Source organism: Castor canadensis, chromosome 2, assembly GCF_047511655.1.
Source record: "Castor canadensis chromosome 2, mCasCan1.hap1v2, whole genome shotgun sequence".
In the NCBI taxonomy this organism is placed as follows: Eukaryota; Metazoa; Chordata; class Mammalia; order Rodentia; family Castoridae; genus Castor; species Castor canadensis.
Genome location: NC_133387.1, coordinates 180,402,976 through 180,418,558, shown reverse-complemented (window position 1 = coordinate 180,418,558; position 15,583 = coordinate 180,402,976). Strand labels below are relative to the sequence as shown.

The 15,583-nt window shown below is 43.3% G+C and overlaps 1 protein-coding gene across 1 annotated transcript in view; it reads left to right on the top strand.

Moving 5' to 3' along the window:
* The window catches only part of Sorl1 (sortilin related receptor 1), a 163,475-nt gene extending 148,117 nt beyond the window's left edge, over nt 1-15,358 (top strand). The window contains exons 42-48 of the mRNA XM_074066519.1: nt 594-713; nt 1,655-1,819; nt 3,196-3,370; nt 4,505-4,611; nt 7,140-7,332; nt 9,737-9,949; nt 11,350-15,358. Of these exons, the coding sequence (XP_073922620.1) occupies nt 594-713; nt 1,655-1,819; nt 3,196-3,370; nt 4,505-4,611; nt 7,140-7,332; nt 9,737-9,949; nt 11,350-11,417 (1,041 nt within the window). The 3' untranslated portion in view covers nt 11,418-15,358. The remainder of the gene's footprint in view (nt 1-593; nt 714-1,654; nt 1,820-3,195; nt 3,371-4,504; nt 4,612-7,139; nt 7,333-9,736; nt 9,950-11,349) is intronic.
* The last annotated feature ends 225 nt before the right edge of the window (nt 15,359-15,583 follow it).

The following is a 15,583-nucleotide window of genomic DNA, read 5'->3' as shown; positions in this document are numbered from 1 at the left end:
TTGGCTGGTACCTGTCACATGGCTCTCATAACTTCCATGGAGGTGGGAAGTGCAGACCTCTTTGTAAGTAGAAGTTCTCACTATGAACCAGGGTTCTAATGAGAGAGGAAAGAGAGAGTGGGGAGCTGCTGGACAGCTGGTGGTGCCTGCCTTCTGTGTTCCCTCCACTCACTGCCCAGATTCCCAGACTCACTCTGCAACTCTCATGGTTTCCCACCCTCTCAGCACAGCTGGTCCACTCCCCTGTCCCTGCTGCACAATGGTAGAATGCCACCTGTCTTTGATAAGCCCCACCTTTTCTCATGCAATCTTCTAGTATACCTAGTGCTCTGTGTTTGCACTTGTAATTGATAGTTAGGTCTGTTTTTCTTCCCTGCTCATCTCTCCTCAAGAATGAGCTGAGGACAGAGGGTGCATCATGTACACACTGCCTGCCCATTCTCATTACCTGCTGTCAGTGTAACACATATTGAAGGAAGACGTCTCTGATCCCTTTTGAAGCACTTTCGGAGGCTTAAATTAGGAATTTAAAGAAAACAAAGTCACTGCACTGTGCATTGATGTCCTTTCCCGTTCTCTGCTTCTTCTACCAGGTGTATGGCATTTTCTATGCTACATCCTTTCTTGACCTCTATCGAAACCCAAAGAGCTTGACTACTTCGCTCCACAACAAGACGGTCATTGTTGGTAGAGATGAGCAGTATTTGTTTCTGGTAAGTTTCCTGTAACAGAGGCAGGAGGAGTTTGGTTTTTTAAGGGATATCTAAGTCCTGGGCTCCTGAACTCAACTCCAGATCTGGGGAACTGGACACCTGGACTCCAGGATCAGTGTGTGTGGCAGGAGGAAAGTTCTTTGAAAGCATTACAGCCGGTGGAGTGGCTGACGTGGTAGAGCATCTGCCTAGCAAGCATGAGACCCTAAGTTCAAACCCCAGTACCACCCACCAAAAATAATAAAATAATCAAAATAAGAAAGCATCACAGCCATTTACCCAACTGCAACGTGACAGAGAATTGATTATTTGACAAATGGGTCACAGAGACAGGTAAATGAATAGCTTTTGTCAGATCCACTTCTAGGAATTTAACCTCATGCTTTTACTTGTGTGCCAAGGTGTGTGGAAAAAGATGTGTGATCCATTATGACTTACGATAGCAAAAGATTTGAAACAATTTAAATGTCCATCAAGAAAGGACTGGTTAAAAAAATTAAGGCTTATCAATGGCATGGAATACAGAGCAAAAGAGCTACAACTCTTAACACACTGATACGGGAAAATCTCTGTGCTGTATTATTAAGTATAAGAAGCAAAAAGCATCATTGTGTGTGTACTGTTTTCTCACTTGTGTAAGAAATATTTAAGAATGAGAGGCTGTACGTTCATACACATGTGCACACACCATATACATGTGTGAATTTATATACATGTGTGTGCTTATTTTTGCCTAGGACATTTCTGGAAGGAAGCACAAAAAACTTAGCTGTGGCAAATGGTCTGAGGTAGATGGAGAGCTATTTTATATTATTTCATATATTTGGTGCTAGTTGAATTTTAATTGTGTATATGTGTCATTATCTTGTTGAAAAAATGGTTTAGTATAGATTGTATGAGCCATGTGGTATTTTTTTCTTATGTGTGTGCTTGGACCCTAGGTTCGAGTATTGGTTCCTTACCAAGGGCCATCTTCTGACTATGTTGTAGTAAAGATGATCCCAGACAGCAGGCTCCCACCCCGTCACCTGCATGTGGTTCATACAGGCAAAACCTCAGCTGTCATAAAGTGGGAATCACCTTATGACTCTCCTGACCAGGACTTGGTAAGTGGGCTAAGCATTGCAGACAGCCTTACTTATTCTTATCACACATTGGGTGGGCTGGAGTGTAGGGGGTCCATTTATGGGGCAGGAAACCAAGGCCTAGAGGTTGAGTTCACACGTCTCTCCCCACATTTCTGTGTGGCCAAAGATGGGGTCTTTATAGGGATGTCTTCTTAGTTGGCCCTCATTGGTTATTCTGAGCCACCATATTGGTTTATCCCTCCTCTTCTGCTGCCTGTATCCTCTTTCTTGACCCTCTGAAATGGAGGTCAGCAAACAAAGGCTTGCAGATCAAATCTGGCCCATCACTTATTTCTTGAGTAAAGTTTTATTGGAACCAAGCCACTTCCATCTGTTTACACAATATCTGTGTCTGTTTTCATGTGACAAACATCATGGTTACATAGTTATGGTGGAGACCACCTGGTCCTTAAAGCTTAAAATACCGTCTGGACTTTTTCAAAAAGTTGGCTGACCCCTGCTAAAAGAGGGGATGCTGAACCTTGAAAATATCCCCAGTTTTCCTTGTTCTGAACTGGTTTTACTCTGCTCTGCTCTGTCCCACAGGTGTTCTGTTTTAAAGCTTGGTTGCTAACGCTCTTGACTTTCAGCTATTTCCTGATAAAAGATTAAGTGTCCTGTGCTTGCTACATGTGCCGTCATTCCACTCCCCATGTAAGAATCAACCTGGGAGAAAGGAAGTTGGGCTTTTTGTCCTTTCAATAGCGTTGAGCATTTCATTCATTGTTTCCCCACTGACAACACCACAAACTGTTGCAGTGCTAGATCTGCAGAAGTTGAAGACTGATTTTGGGTGTTCTTGCTTATTCTGCCTCACTGCTGATGCCATGATAAATGTGGCTTTCCCTAGAGGTTTTGGGTTTTTTAATTACATGTGTGATTCTGTGAGTCCATATTTGTTAATATGCTGGCCCTGACAGTCCTAAAGTTTTCCAAAAGACAGACTCAGACTTTTGACCTCAGAACGTGACGGTATTCTAAGAATCATAGACACTGTGGACTGTACTTGTGGATTCCATATCTGGATTCAAATAATTATAGATCTAAAATATTTGAATAAAAGAATTACATCTATACTGAATATGTATGGGCATATCATTATTCCCTAAGCAATACAGTTTGTCAACTATTTTATCATCTATTATAAGTAATCTAGAGACGATTTGGAGTACACAAACATGTCATTCTCTATAAGGGACTTGGTATCTCCAACAGGTCCTAGAACCAGTTTCCCGCAGGTACTGAGGAATGATCTTACTTAAGTTATACTGTCTGCCATTGAACTATGAAGAGTCAAAAGGGGCTGTTTTTCTGATTACCACTAAATGTTCTTTTCTTTTCTTTTTTTGTCCTAGTTCTATGCAATTGCAGTTAAAGATCTGATAAGAAAGACGGACAGGAGCTACAAAATAAAATCCCGCAACAGTACAGTGGAGTGCACCCTTAACAAGTTGGAGCCTGGAGGGAAGTACCACGTCATTGTCCAGCTGGGGAACATGAGCAAAGATTCCAGCATAAAAATCACCACAGGTAAACAGGAGAGAGACTAGAGGCCTTCCCGCACAGCTGAGCGCCACAGTGCTGCCTAACTTCTCCCGGGGGGCTGGCCATTAATCATTCTGTAGGATGTGGACACAGTGCCCATTCACAGGTATCCTGGCATGGCACAGCAGTGCAGGGGAGCAGGGGTTCCCGTTTGTGGGCTGCAGTGAAGTGGCCAAGCCACACTAGGCTGAGGATTGGCACTAAGTTTGTTTTGCAGTTGCACTGTGGTGCTGGGTCTTGAACCCAGGGCCTCATGCACGCTAGGCAAGCACTCTCTCACGGACCTGCATCTCCAGCCTCTCTCAATCTCTTACTGTCCTCTCTCTGAGCTTGTTTTGACATGGCTAGGGGAGAAAACAGAGGAATGCCCGAGAGAGGTTGGACATATAGCTGAATATTTTTCATCAAGGCCAAGCATTTTAGTATGTAATGATCTGGACCAAAATAGAGGGAGACCAATAACTAGACTGTGAATTCAAGGGCATTCAGGCTCAAGTTCAGGAAATGGGTAATGAGCATTTTACTTGGACAGCCCAGACAGTATCAGCAGTTTTAGTAATGGAGGCCCAGCCGCATTTAGGCAGGTAGTGCGAGCAGAGGGTCTGGGCCATGTCATCCTCCATTGTCAGTCTCTGACTCCATCCCATCCCTTCCTTGCCATGCCTGCTCCCCATCTGTTTATGTCTGTTCTTGGGTCCAGGGGCTACGATTTTAATGTACAAAGCTTGCCTGCTTAAATATTCCTTCACCAACTGTTTTTGAGACAGGGTCTCCCTATATAGCTCAGGCTGTTCAGGCTTATTCTTGAACTCTTGCCTTAGCCTCCTAAGTGCTGGGATTACAGATGTGTATCTCCATGCCTGGCCAAGGGGATGGGGGCAATAATTTTAGATACTGCCTACATTTCTTGGTTAAAAGGTATGAAAACAACAACAATGGAGATGCCAGTTAGAGGCGCTATGCCATGTGCTAGGCTCTGTACTAAGTGGTGTATAGGTTTCATTTTAAACTCAGCCCTCTGAGGCAAGCATCATTTTTACCTTCTCTTTGACAGATGAGCAAATGGAGGTTCTACTGTATGTATCCACTAATTGCAAGTTGTCTCATCTTAATTTTCAGTTTCATTGTCAGCACCTGATGCCTTAAAAATCATAACAGAAAATGACCATATTCTTCTGTTCTGGAAAAGTCTAGCTTTGAAGGAAAAGCAATTTAACGAGAGCAGGGTAAGTACCTCCCACATTCTTGATGGCTTTGGAAATCTAATTGAAATGCTGTTTTAGAGATGAGCTCATTAACAGCATTCTGGCAGAGATAGTTTAAAAAAGAAAGAGGGAGACTAGGCCATGGAAGTGAACCTGAGAATTAAAGGACCATTTTCTGCAGGATTGCTAATTAGTGAAATGTTTGTACTGCCCATTAAAGATGAGAATTTCTACACTAAGCACTTTTCAATCCTGCACTTGTCTTCCACGGAAGAAAGCAAAATGGGTAGGAACCATGCTATGCCGGGCCAGAGCTCAGCATCGGAACCATGAGCCCCACCTTTTCCATAGCTGCCTAGGGCCGAGCTGTGGCACCATGACGGGTTGCTGCCCCACACACTCAATGTGACCACTCATCACCTCTTTCCCAGAGAATGAGAGGAAGTATATGAAGTATATGAAGATACTCGGTTGACTTACAAGAAACACCTTTGCTTTATTTTTCATTTTGCCATTGGCAGACCAATCGTGCATCCAAACCAGGAAGTCAGGAAGGATGTGAGACCTGAGAGATGTGCCACCCAAGGATGGGCATGTTTTAAATGGAGCTGGGTTGGCCCCAGTGACAACATCAGGGATGCATTTGGGACACAGTGACTCAGCTGTGGGGAACAGTGTAGGCAAGGAGCCCAAGAGTCCTTTATAGTCATGGTGTAACGCCAGAGCAAGGCTCAATTAGAATTTGAAAATCCTCACCACTCTTAAGAATTCTCACAACTTTCACAACTGTGATGTCTAAGTAGTTAATATCCTCAAGTGTAAAAAATGCTTTGAATCGATTGAAACAGAATATTTCCATTTTGAAAAAGGTAGGGTAAGAAGATAAACAGTGGAGGTGTGGCACTGTCACATTACATCAGCAAAGATATGGGGGAAAGCATTACCAGTGTGGGCAGTAGTTGGGCAACTAAGCACTCTGAGATTATAAATTGGTTCAGCCTCTGGAAAGCTATCTTTGGTAATACTTTTCAAAAATGTTGAATGTGTTCACACTTTATTTTTGGTGGTACTGGTTTGAACTCCGGGTTTGGCATGAGGCAGGTTCTCTACTCCTTGGGCCATGCCTCCAGCTCTTTTTCCTCTGGTTATTTTGGGACAGGGTCTTGCTTTTTGCCCAGGCTGGCCTAGACTTCAGTCCTCCTATTTTGTGCTTCTCGCCATAGCTGGGGTGACAGGCATACCCCATCAATCCATTTTTTTTCCCCATTGAGATGAGATCTTGCAGATGCTTTTGCCTGGGCCAGCCTGGACTATGGTCCTCCCAATCTCGGCCTCCCATGTAGGTAGGATTGTAGGCATGAGCCTGTGCCCAGCTTGTGTTCATGCTTCTCGATCTAACAATTCTTCTAGGATTTTTCCCCAAAAAAACAGTGTACATAAAAAATTTCTGTACATTGTGTATGATAGTAACAAAGAGAAACACCCTAAATGCCTAACAGAGAAGACTGTTGAGGTGACTATAGGTGGTTGATGTTTGTGTAACTTGTTAATTTCTTAATGCATTTATGTATTTTACAAATGTTCCACACTGAGTATATATTAGATAGTAAATAATGATTGCTACTTTATAATAAAAAGGAATATGGGATGGGGTGCAAGGCAGGTGTTGAAAGCCCAGCTCAGTAGCAAGCTGCAATTAGGGGACCCTTCCTGGGGCTGTAGACTAATATTCCATCCTAATCGGGGGTTCTGACATTGGCAGAACATGCCCTTCCTCCCTCCCTTTGGCTTGGAGTCAGGACAATAGACAGATCAGTGGAATGGGGACCAAGAGATTATGCAGTGGCCTAGGTGGGTGGAGATAAGAGATGGAGTACCCTGAGGCTCAGAGGTGAGTGTGTTGGTGGTTTGACACTGGAATGCTCAGAGATCAGCATAGAAGATCAGTTAGCTAACGTCCCAGGTTAGGGCCATCACACGGTGACTTTTCCCAGTCCACGAGTCCACAACCCTTCCTGAGACAGCATGAGAAGATTATTTCATTCTCTTCTCTGGTGAACAGGGCCCCCAGTCTCTGAGGTGCTTCTCATCTCAAGACCAGGCCATTCAGCTGGGATCAACTAAAGGAGAGCAGAAAGGGAGGAGGCAGGAAGCTTTTCTGATTCCCAGATACCACCATGACCAGGATTTACTACTAGTCAGATTGCCTATTGCAAACTCTTACTGAAGTGTCCGAGTTCTTTGTGGCATTTGTAGTGCTTGAGATAAGCAGCTGCTGCCTGGAACGTCGAGTATGTGTTGGTCAAAGCAGCTTTCTTTAGAGCCACACTCGTCACTCCCACCCGGTGGAAGTGGTAGTGAGCATGGTAGTGATTTGGGAAAAGTCCTGTTTTCTGAATCCCGTACCTCAATGGTAATGTCAGAAGAACTAGCAAGAAACCCAAAAGCCTGTGGCAAGGGGCTCACATGTTGTAGGACCCAATAACAGAAGCCATCAAGTTCCTTCTTCACCTTCCTGAGCAGCCTCACGTGTGTTTGTGTGTTTCCAGGGCTACGAGATACACATGTTTGATAGTGCAATGAATATCACAGCTTACCTTGGGAATACTACTGACAATTTCTTCAAAATTTCCAACCTGAAGATGGGTCATAATTACACGTTCACTGTCCAAGCGCGATGCCTTTTTGGCAGCCAAATCTGTGGGGAGCCTGCTGTGTTGCTCTATGATGACCTGGGCTCTGGTAAGTCATTGTGGCTGCCCAGGTCCGTGTGCCATTCCAGGGAAATAACAGGAATGCAGTAGGGTCTGTAGAACGTGTGTCTTTCTTAACCATTAAAATACTCTCTCAGCTCAAAAGAAAATCACTTAGGACTCTATTTAATCAGGACCTGATTTAGTTAGCAAATACTTCCTGAGCCAGGCATGATAGGAGGAACTGGGATTATAATGAATATAAGTGCAAGAAAAGGAAGGTTTTGTTTAAAAAGGACGTCCTGTCTGGGAAGTGCTAGGTTAACAAGGGTTGGGCAGTTTGTTTTCCTAGGACTTCCCAGAGCCTATAGCATGCTAACAACACACCCCATGATTCTCCAAGTCACTAGCTCAACTCCTCATCGTGGAGTATCTCCCCTTTCAGCCATCCTGTCATCTTAGCTCAGCCTCAGGTGAGGACCCAAATTTGGTCTGAGATCTCTGGGACCCTTGTGGGTATCAGTATTAGACCACAGAAAGTTCTTTTACATTGTAGTATCTTGGCTAGGATTTTAGGAAACATTTTGCCACTGGTCCTTTTAGATACTTGTACTCCTGGCCAAAAATTTAGCCAGGGCTCAAGCCCCAACCTTGTGTTAGAGCTGTTAAATTCTCTGTTGCCTAATGCTTCCCGGTGTGACTGAAGTATTGCCTTTCACCTCCCTTTGGAGGGTCATGACATTAGAGACTCTAGAAAGGTCCTACTAAAAGATAAATAGCAAAACTCTTGTTAACCATAATAGTGCTCTGTGTTTTCTAAGCAAAACCACTAGCAACCTGTGCAGTGCACTGGGAAAAACTGTCGTGAGGACCGCCACCAGTGGCCTTCATGAAACCAAGGTTGTTGGGGGCTCACTCACTCCTCTTGCTCCACCGCGCTGTACCCAAGCACATGCCTTTCTTTAATTTACCACTGCACATAAGGATGGGAAGAGTCACATTAAATACAGTTTTGCAAGAATTTTTTTTTCTGGCCAAGAAATAGTGAAAGAAATTTAAATATAGACATGAATGTTGAATTGCTAGGTTAGGCTTGCAAGAATTGACTAATCTGGCTGGGTGAGGAGGGGCATGCCTGTAAATCCTTAGCTACTCAGAAGGCAAAGGTAGGAGGATTGAGGTCTCATACTGGCCTGGGTTAAACTGGAAGACCTTATCTGAAAAAAACGCTAAAAAAGTGAAAAGGATTAGAGGCGTGGCTCAAGTGGTAGTGCTCAAAATAAAAGAAAAGAAGGGCTTCTCTCTGGCTCTTCTTTGTGAGTACCCTGTGGGTGGAAGCTGGGTAGCTGTGGCACTTTCTGCATGAGGCAGAGGCCTTGCCTGGCTCCCCTTCCTTAGCAGCAACTCTACGGTCTGTGAAGACCTATATGGAGGAAAGTCCGCTTACTTCCTTTGCTAAAAACCAACTTCTAAGCACCATTTTCCTGCTTCAAGTTTGGATTTGCTCCTGGTTGCTTTCTTTTTCTTTTTGTGTTGGTGGGGGGAGCAGTACTAGGGATTGAACCCAGGGTCTTACACATGCTAGGCAAGCATTCTGCCACTTAAGCTACTCCTCCCTTCTTCCTCCCCACTCCTACCAGGCACTTATCCCAGGATTTTTAACGTGAGAAGTCCACCCTCTTTCATGGAAATGCCCCCTACCTCAGCAGGGTGTGAGCTGGGGGATGGCTTTGTACCCCCAGTGGTACAGATCTGTTGGTAAATCACCTCAAAGCTTGCATTTGTTTAAGGCCATGGGAAGGTGGCAGCTTTGTTAGGTTATAAACACCTAAACGGCTTTGAAGAGAACTTTAGAAAATGTTAAGTGCATATGGAAAGGTTGTTTCTCCCATTTTTTTACTTAAGTTAAAAAAAAAACAAGACCTCATAAAACTTCATGAGCTGTTAAGTCAGTATTGTAGTAAAGGAATCTCGTTTGTATCACTTAATGGAGCTTCAGGTAATTGCAGTTCAGAGTGACTTTGGTGCCAAGTAGGGGGAAATAATTCCAATCTCGTTAATTAGTGGTCTGATTTCACATCCTCTTATGTAAGGCAAGCAAGTGGTCTTAAGTAATAATGCTAATGAAATCAGTGCTGATACCCCAACAAAGGTCTCCCTTCCAAGAGATTATCTAAATAACCAACAAGGCAGTGATTAGGAGTCTAATGTAATTACTGTGTTTGCATGTGCAAGGCCCGTGTTCTATCAGCTCATGGCAAGGAGTGGGGAAACATTCAGGCTCCATGCAGGCATCTCACACGTGCAGGATCGAGATACCCCAGGCAGGTGGTTTGATTGAAGTGGCTGTTGCCAGCTCCTGGCTTTTTGGTGGGTAGGGTCTTGAGGTGTTGTCTGGTCTACTCTCCCACCCTCAGGAACAAGGCTCATTGGTGGGACTCTTGCCTCCACAGGTGGAGATACGGCAGCGGTTCAGGCTGCCAGGTCTACTGATGTTGCTGCCGTGGTGGTCCCCATCTTGTTCCTGATCTTGCTGAGCCTGGGTGTCGGGTTTGCCATCCTGTACACAAAGCATCGCAGGCTACAGAGCAGCTTCACTGCTTTTGCCAACAGCCACTATAGCTCCAGGCTGGGTTCCGCCATCTTTTCCTCGGGTGATGACCTGGGTAAGTGTGCAGGGAAGGTGGCTTCTTCTCTAGACAGACCCCCACAAAGCCAATGACCTGATCGGGAAAGACCCACTTCGGCTTATCCTTTCACATGAGAAGAGGTATTCATTAACTAGTGATTCTGACTTTAGGGTTAAGTCAGTTGGAGCCCTGGGCTTTTAACTTGCTCCTAAATTAAAATACCACACTGTCTTCAGGACTATAGTTTTGGCCTAGAACAGAGAAGAACTGGTAGAAGTTTGCCTTATGCAGGAAGGACTGATAGACACTGGAAACTCTCAAGAATATCTGTCTGGCCCCAGTGTGATCCTTCAGAGCTCTGACGTTTCTGAAGACCCTCATCAAGACACAAAGTAATGCATCCCAATCAGCTTCTGTTGGAAGAAGACTTTCCATGTGGCCACACCTCTTTCCAATTCCTGGTGCAGCCTCACCAGCCTTGTGTATGGCTGGCACATACCATGCGAAACCTTTGCACGTTGAAATTCCTAAACACTGAGAGAGCTGGTAGACCACTTGTGTTACAGGCTTCCCCAAACTCAGACTGCTAAATGTGAGTTTTCATGTTAATTTTTTCCAGGAACTAGTTGAATTATTCTTGGTTTCTAAAGACATTTACATACTCCTACTCACTGATGATATGATGCTATCCCTGCTCCTTTTCTTCTCGGTTTCCTCTTTTGCTTAATGAGCAAGTACCTGGAGCACCTTGCATGAATGGGGGTGGCTTCTTTGCTTCCTGCAAAGAAGAGTCAACCTGTTATGGTGCCACAGAATAATCACTGAATACAGATCAGGTTGGCCCTTAGTCATACAGGATTATACCAGGCTCTCAAAGGGACAGCCATTAATCTGGAAACTGTCCTCAAAATTTTTAAATCCCTCCAAGTGCCTTTTCTTCAGAGTAGTTTGGGTTCAAAAGGAAAGGCAAGGACTGGTGGGATAACTCAAGTAGTAGAGAGCCTGCCTCGCAAGTACAGGGCTCCAAGTTCAAACCTCAGCACCACCACAAAAGAAAGAAAAAAAAAAGAGAGAAAAGAAGCAGCAGACAATGAAGTTCATTGTACTGATGTGGGGTGTGGATCACTGAAATTGGGGAACATAGACAACCCATTTGGCTTTTGGATAGGCAGTGAGATTCCTGTGCCTCTAAGTTGTATGTGGTTAAAAGTTCAAACTACCCTTAAATAAGCTTAGTTAACTAGTGGTGGGGAGGTGACCCAAGAGTGGCAGAAGGAAGCTGAGCTGAGTTTGGGGACTAATTACTGTACCTGGTTATCTGTGGTGTTGGTTTAGCTAGGGACTTGTGGTAGGATTGGGGATGGACAGAGTGGTAGCACATAGGGTCGGGTGTAAGTGTGCCGGAACTCACCAATGCCTGACTGTTTTATCCTTAGGGGAGGACGATGAAGATGCTCCTATGATAACTGGATTTTCAGATGACGTCCCCATGGTGATAGCATGAAAGAGCTTTCCTCACTAGAAACCAAATGGTGTAAATATTTTATTTGATAAAGATAGTTGATGGTTTATTTTAAAAGATGCACTTTGAGTTGCAATATGTTATTTTTATATGGGCCAAAAACAAAGAAGGAAAGAAAGGAATGAATAAACTTTGTAGTTTAAACTGTGAACTTCAAGCCAGGTTGATTTTAATAACCACATTGCTTTGACTTGACATTGATGTAGTCTTACAGGGCTGTGCTTGCTGGGCATGCTTTTAAGTCTGTGAGATAATTTTGGTTCAATAAATTGACCATTCTTTTTATTTTTCTAAGACACAGAAATGTATTTAATAAAAACTTCAAGAGAGAGTGATGGGTGGAATCCCTTCTCCTTGAAAGTGTGTTCAAATTTTAAATTTGGGTTGGATTTAGCTGATATGAACGTGTTTGAATGTCTTAAGGGGGTTCTTTTATGTAGTTTTGTTAATTTATTGGGACTCTGTATAAGGCCAGGCTTTAGTGGTCATCTACCACTGCACATTTTCTAAGCCCCTCACCTACAAGGTTGGAGGATGGGGAACAAAGCATTTTGTTGCCATTCCAGAAGCCATCTACCTTTATTCACTTGTGTATCACCTAATGGTCTTTGGCTCTGAGTCCTCACTAGATTTCAGTTAAAGAGAGCTAAAAGCCATGGCTTCTTCTGTTCTATGAATTGATAGGATTTTACTGTATCTGCCTTTGTCCAGTGTGTAGCTTTGAATGCCACAGAATGATAACACTGCTTTCCTATACACTGGGATCACTGTCCCTGTCAAAAATTACTCTGCTTGTGGGAGCAAAAAGTTCCAGATCTGGCAAATTTAGCACCCCATTTCTCTATTTTCAATTTCTTTGTTGTTTTCATACCACCAAAGAATCTCAATTGTAAAATGTTAGATTTGGGTTAAGGCTGTCACTGTATTGTTCTTAAAAATCCATTGTGATGTGTGCACTCATTTTGAATTTGGTCAGTGCCTTCTCTGCTTTATTTTTTTTCTTTCTTCCCACCTCCCTTGCTGGTGTCCCAACCCAATCTGTAGAGAAAGTGCTGTACACCCTCACACCTAGAGGTGAGATAAACATTGGACCACTCCATCCATTCCTCAAGCGCATCAATTCTGAAGTTTCTTATTGTTTTTCCCTACTAAACAAGCTGTGTGTTTTTTCCTTCTGTCATTAAAATACTACCTGTGTATTCAAGTCATGGTCACTTGCAAGTTAGGTACAATCCTGATGGCCATGCTTTAGATTTAGTGGTGTAGGCACTGATATCTGTCTAGCATTATTGTGACGTGTCCTGTATAAACAACATCACAGCAGCATTTCCTTCTAGCAGAGAAGCAGTGAGCTTGGGAATATTCCAAAATCATGCCTTTGAACATGTGTCCTTTATATGCAAGCTTTGTAAAACCATGTCTCCCCTTCCTATAATATGTTACCTTCTCACAATGTTTGGTTTCTTTTAACCAAAAGTATCATTCTTGGGTGGTAATATAGTTTGAGTCTACCTAGGGATTGTTTGGAAAACTAAGTAAGAGCTGATTAATTGTTACAGTTTTTTGAATTTATATACATAGACATTCTGTATACCATTGCGGATAGGGTTCCTACTGTTGAAAGGTGGCAGTGATGAACCCTCGCCCAGCTTATTTCCTCCTCTTTCACTCTCCTTCGTACTAGACCAGAATTTCTTTGACTTTATCTTGTCTTATTTTGGAGTTTTGTTCAAATCTCCAGGCCCTACCACCTCTGCTTTATAAAACTGTTTAAGTAGCTGAAAGAAACAGTCTGGTGGGAGGCAAGCCATTCAATTGAACTACTAGAAAGTATATTTTCTTCTTTTCTTTTTCTGCCAACTTTTTGGTGATGTTTGTAAAAACTGAAGTGGAAGGCTCTGTGGTGTGATTTTCAACTATTCCATAAGCAAGCCTTTCTACAGAGCACGTCTCTGGTTGGCAACCTCAGATATTTCCCTGCAATTACCAGTGCCTCCCAGTGCTCAGTGCACAGTACTGTATGGACTGGCCATCACCCCTCTGTCGGAAGATGCCACTGTGCTGTTTGAAAACAAGCAGCCTTTTAGGGCTGGAGTATTTTATATAAACAGAAGAGCTAAGGTCCCGAAGACTAAGCCAGACAGATGCAGCTATGTGTAAATTGTATATTTTTATGAACTTTTGAAGCACACACTCTACTTCCCTCTGCGTAGCTTTGTGTGGGGGGAGGGTGTTGATGTATTAGTGCCGTCTGCAAGAATCCAGAGATTGAAGTGACAATAGGAAATGAAAACAAATGCACAGCCTTTGAAGGTGACCGGATAACTCTTCACTGTGACCACTTGGATCCTCCGGTTGCTTGCAAAGAAGGGGCTTTTGTACCATATTGGAGATGCCACCTTGAAAGTTCCCATTGTACAGGAAAAAGGTTTGCTCTGTCCCAGAGTACACTGGATGCCAGATGTTCTAATCCCTGTGAACCATGGTGGACCACTAAAAGTTGTTGGGCAGGAGGATGGTGTATAAGTTTTCTCTGAAAGCTCATTTTGCCCCTTTTCTGTGTTGAACACCCCTTGATCTCTGTGAGACACGGGTCCATGTAGGTGCAATGACAGAGTAGAGCAGACTTCCTCTAAGAACACTTGGAAGTGAGAAGGCCTGTTGCCAGACAGGTGGGAAGCTCTAGTAACTGCTGGTTGGTGGGAAAGCTGGGGAAGGTGTGCTTCTGGGCAACTATTTGGAACTTCTGGTTTTTTGGAAGATTGACTCCTGGGTTCCACCTCTGGTTATGTTACTAGGGATATTTGTTTGGCGGGCTGGGGTTGGGGAGGACACACAGGTCATGTTCCCTCCTGCCAATCATGTGTGGCCTGCTAGATGAAGCTATACTCTTCAGTTCAGGGAATATACCCTTCTCAAAGCACCAGGCTTTGGGGAGAGCAGTGGTATGGTGAGCCCATTTATAGGTGAGCATCTGCCTTTCCATGCTCATGTGTGTTCACTGCATCTAGAAAGATCATATTTCCAGTACTTCCTGAAGGGCCCAAACACCATACTGTTGGGTTTGGTTGATCCCTCTTTCACTAAGGGGGTCACGAAGAATTCCTAAGAATTCTCTTCCTTCACCAGATTGTTAGGGGCTTCCTCGGAGAAGAGATCCAGAGATACAACCAAACTGAACACCATCCCCATAATGATGTTACGAATTGACTTCAAAACTCTGCAGAATCTTCACTTTTGTTGGGATTATAGCTTGACATTCCTATTATGTTATTTTTTTGAACTGGAGTGTGTGCTGCCTTTCAGGTACAATTTTTGTGTAATAAAAGCCAGTGCATTAAGTTTATATAGACTACTTTCTATGCAAGACTGAGATGGAATAGATAGCAAGAACTATGTGCTGGTGGGCACTTGGGTGAGGAATATGTTTTCAGAAGGAATACCTCTGCCAAACATGGACTGAGGGAGGATGGGTTGTATATATGTTTCTGCCCACTAATTTTGAGCAGCCATAATGTGAATTAAATCATCAGAGCCAAGTAATAACCCAAGAATGGTATTAATTTCATGTGTGAGAGCTCAGATGGAATAAGCATGAATGCCGAAGTGAAACATCATCCTCAGATAGGCCCCGTGACTTCTCATTTAAAGACTCTTGTTAAGAATTAGTAGAAGCTTTAGGCAAAGTCATAAATATTTGCAGCAAAATAAAGGCCTGTTCTGCTCTTTATTTAAAGTGAAACACTGTATACTTGTTTCTCTCCAAAGTGAAATTAGGTATTTATCATTTCAACTGCCTTGGTAAGGTTCCAAGTTACTGATTTCTGCTGAAGATTTTACTATATTGTTGCACAATTTTAAGATAATTTTGTCTCAATGTCAACTTTTTTCACTGAATAAAAATTTAACTGGGTCAAAAAACAGCTATTTGAATATCCACTCTCTGTGCGTCCCGAGTTGTTCTTTTGAGTACAATAAAGATGTCTGACGCAGTCTCTGAACACCATCTGATTTGTCTCTTTTAAAAGGATGTTTATGTCATAGATGAGAGAACACTAAGACCTGGAATAATTTTGTTATTAACAAGCTGGTCTCAGATGGCAGATCCTTGAAGAACACGATGTCTTTGTGATGGCAGGAGGTGGGCT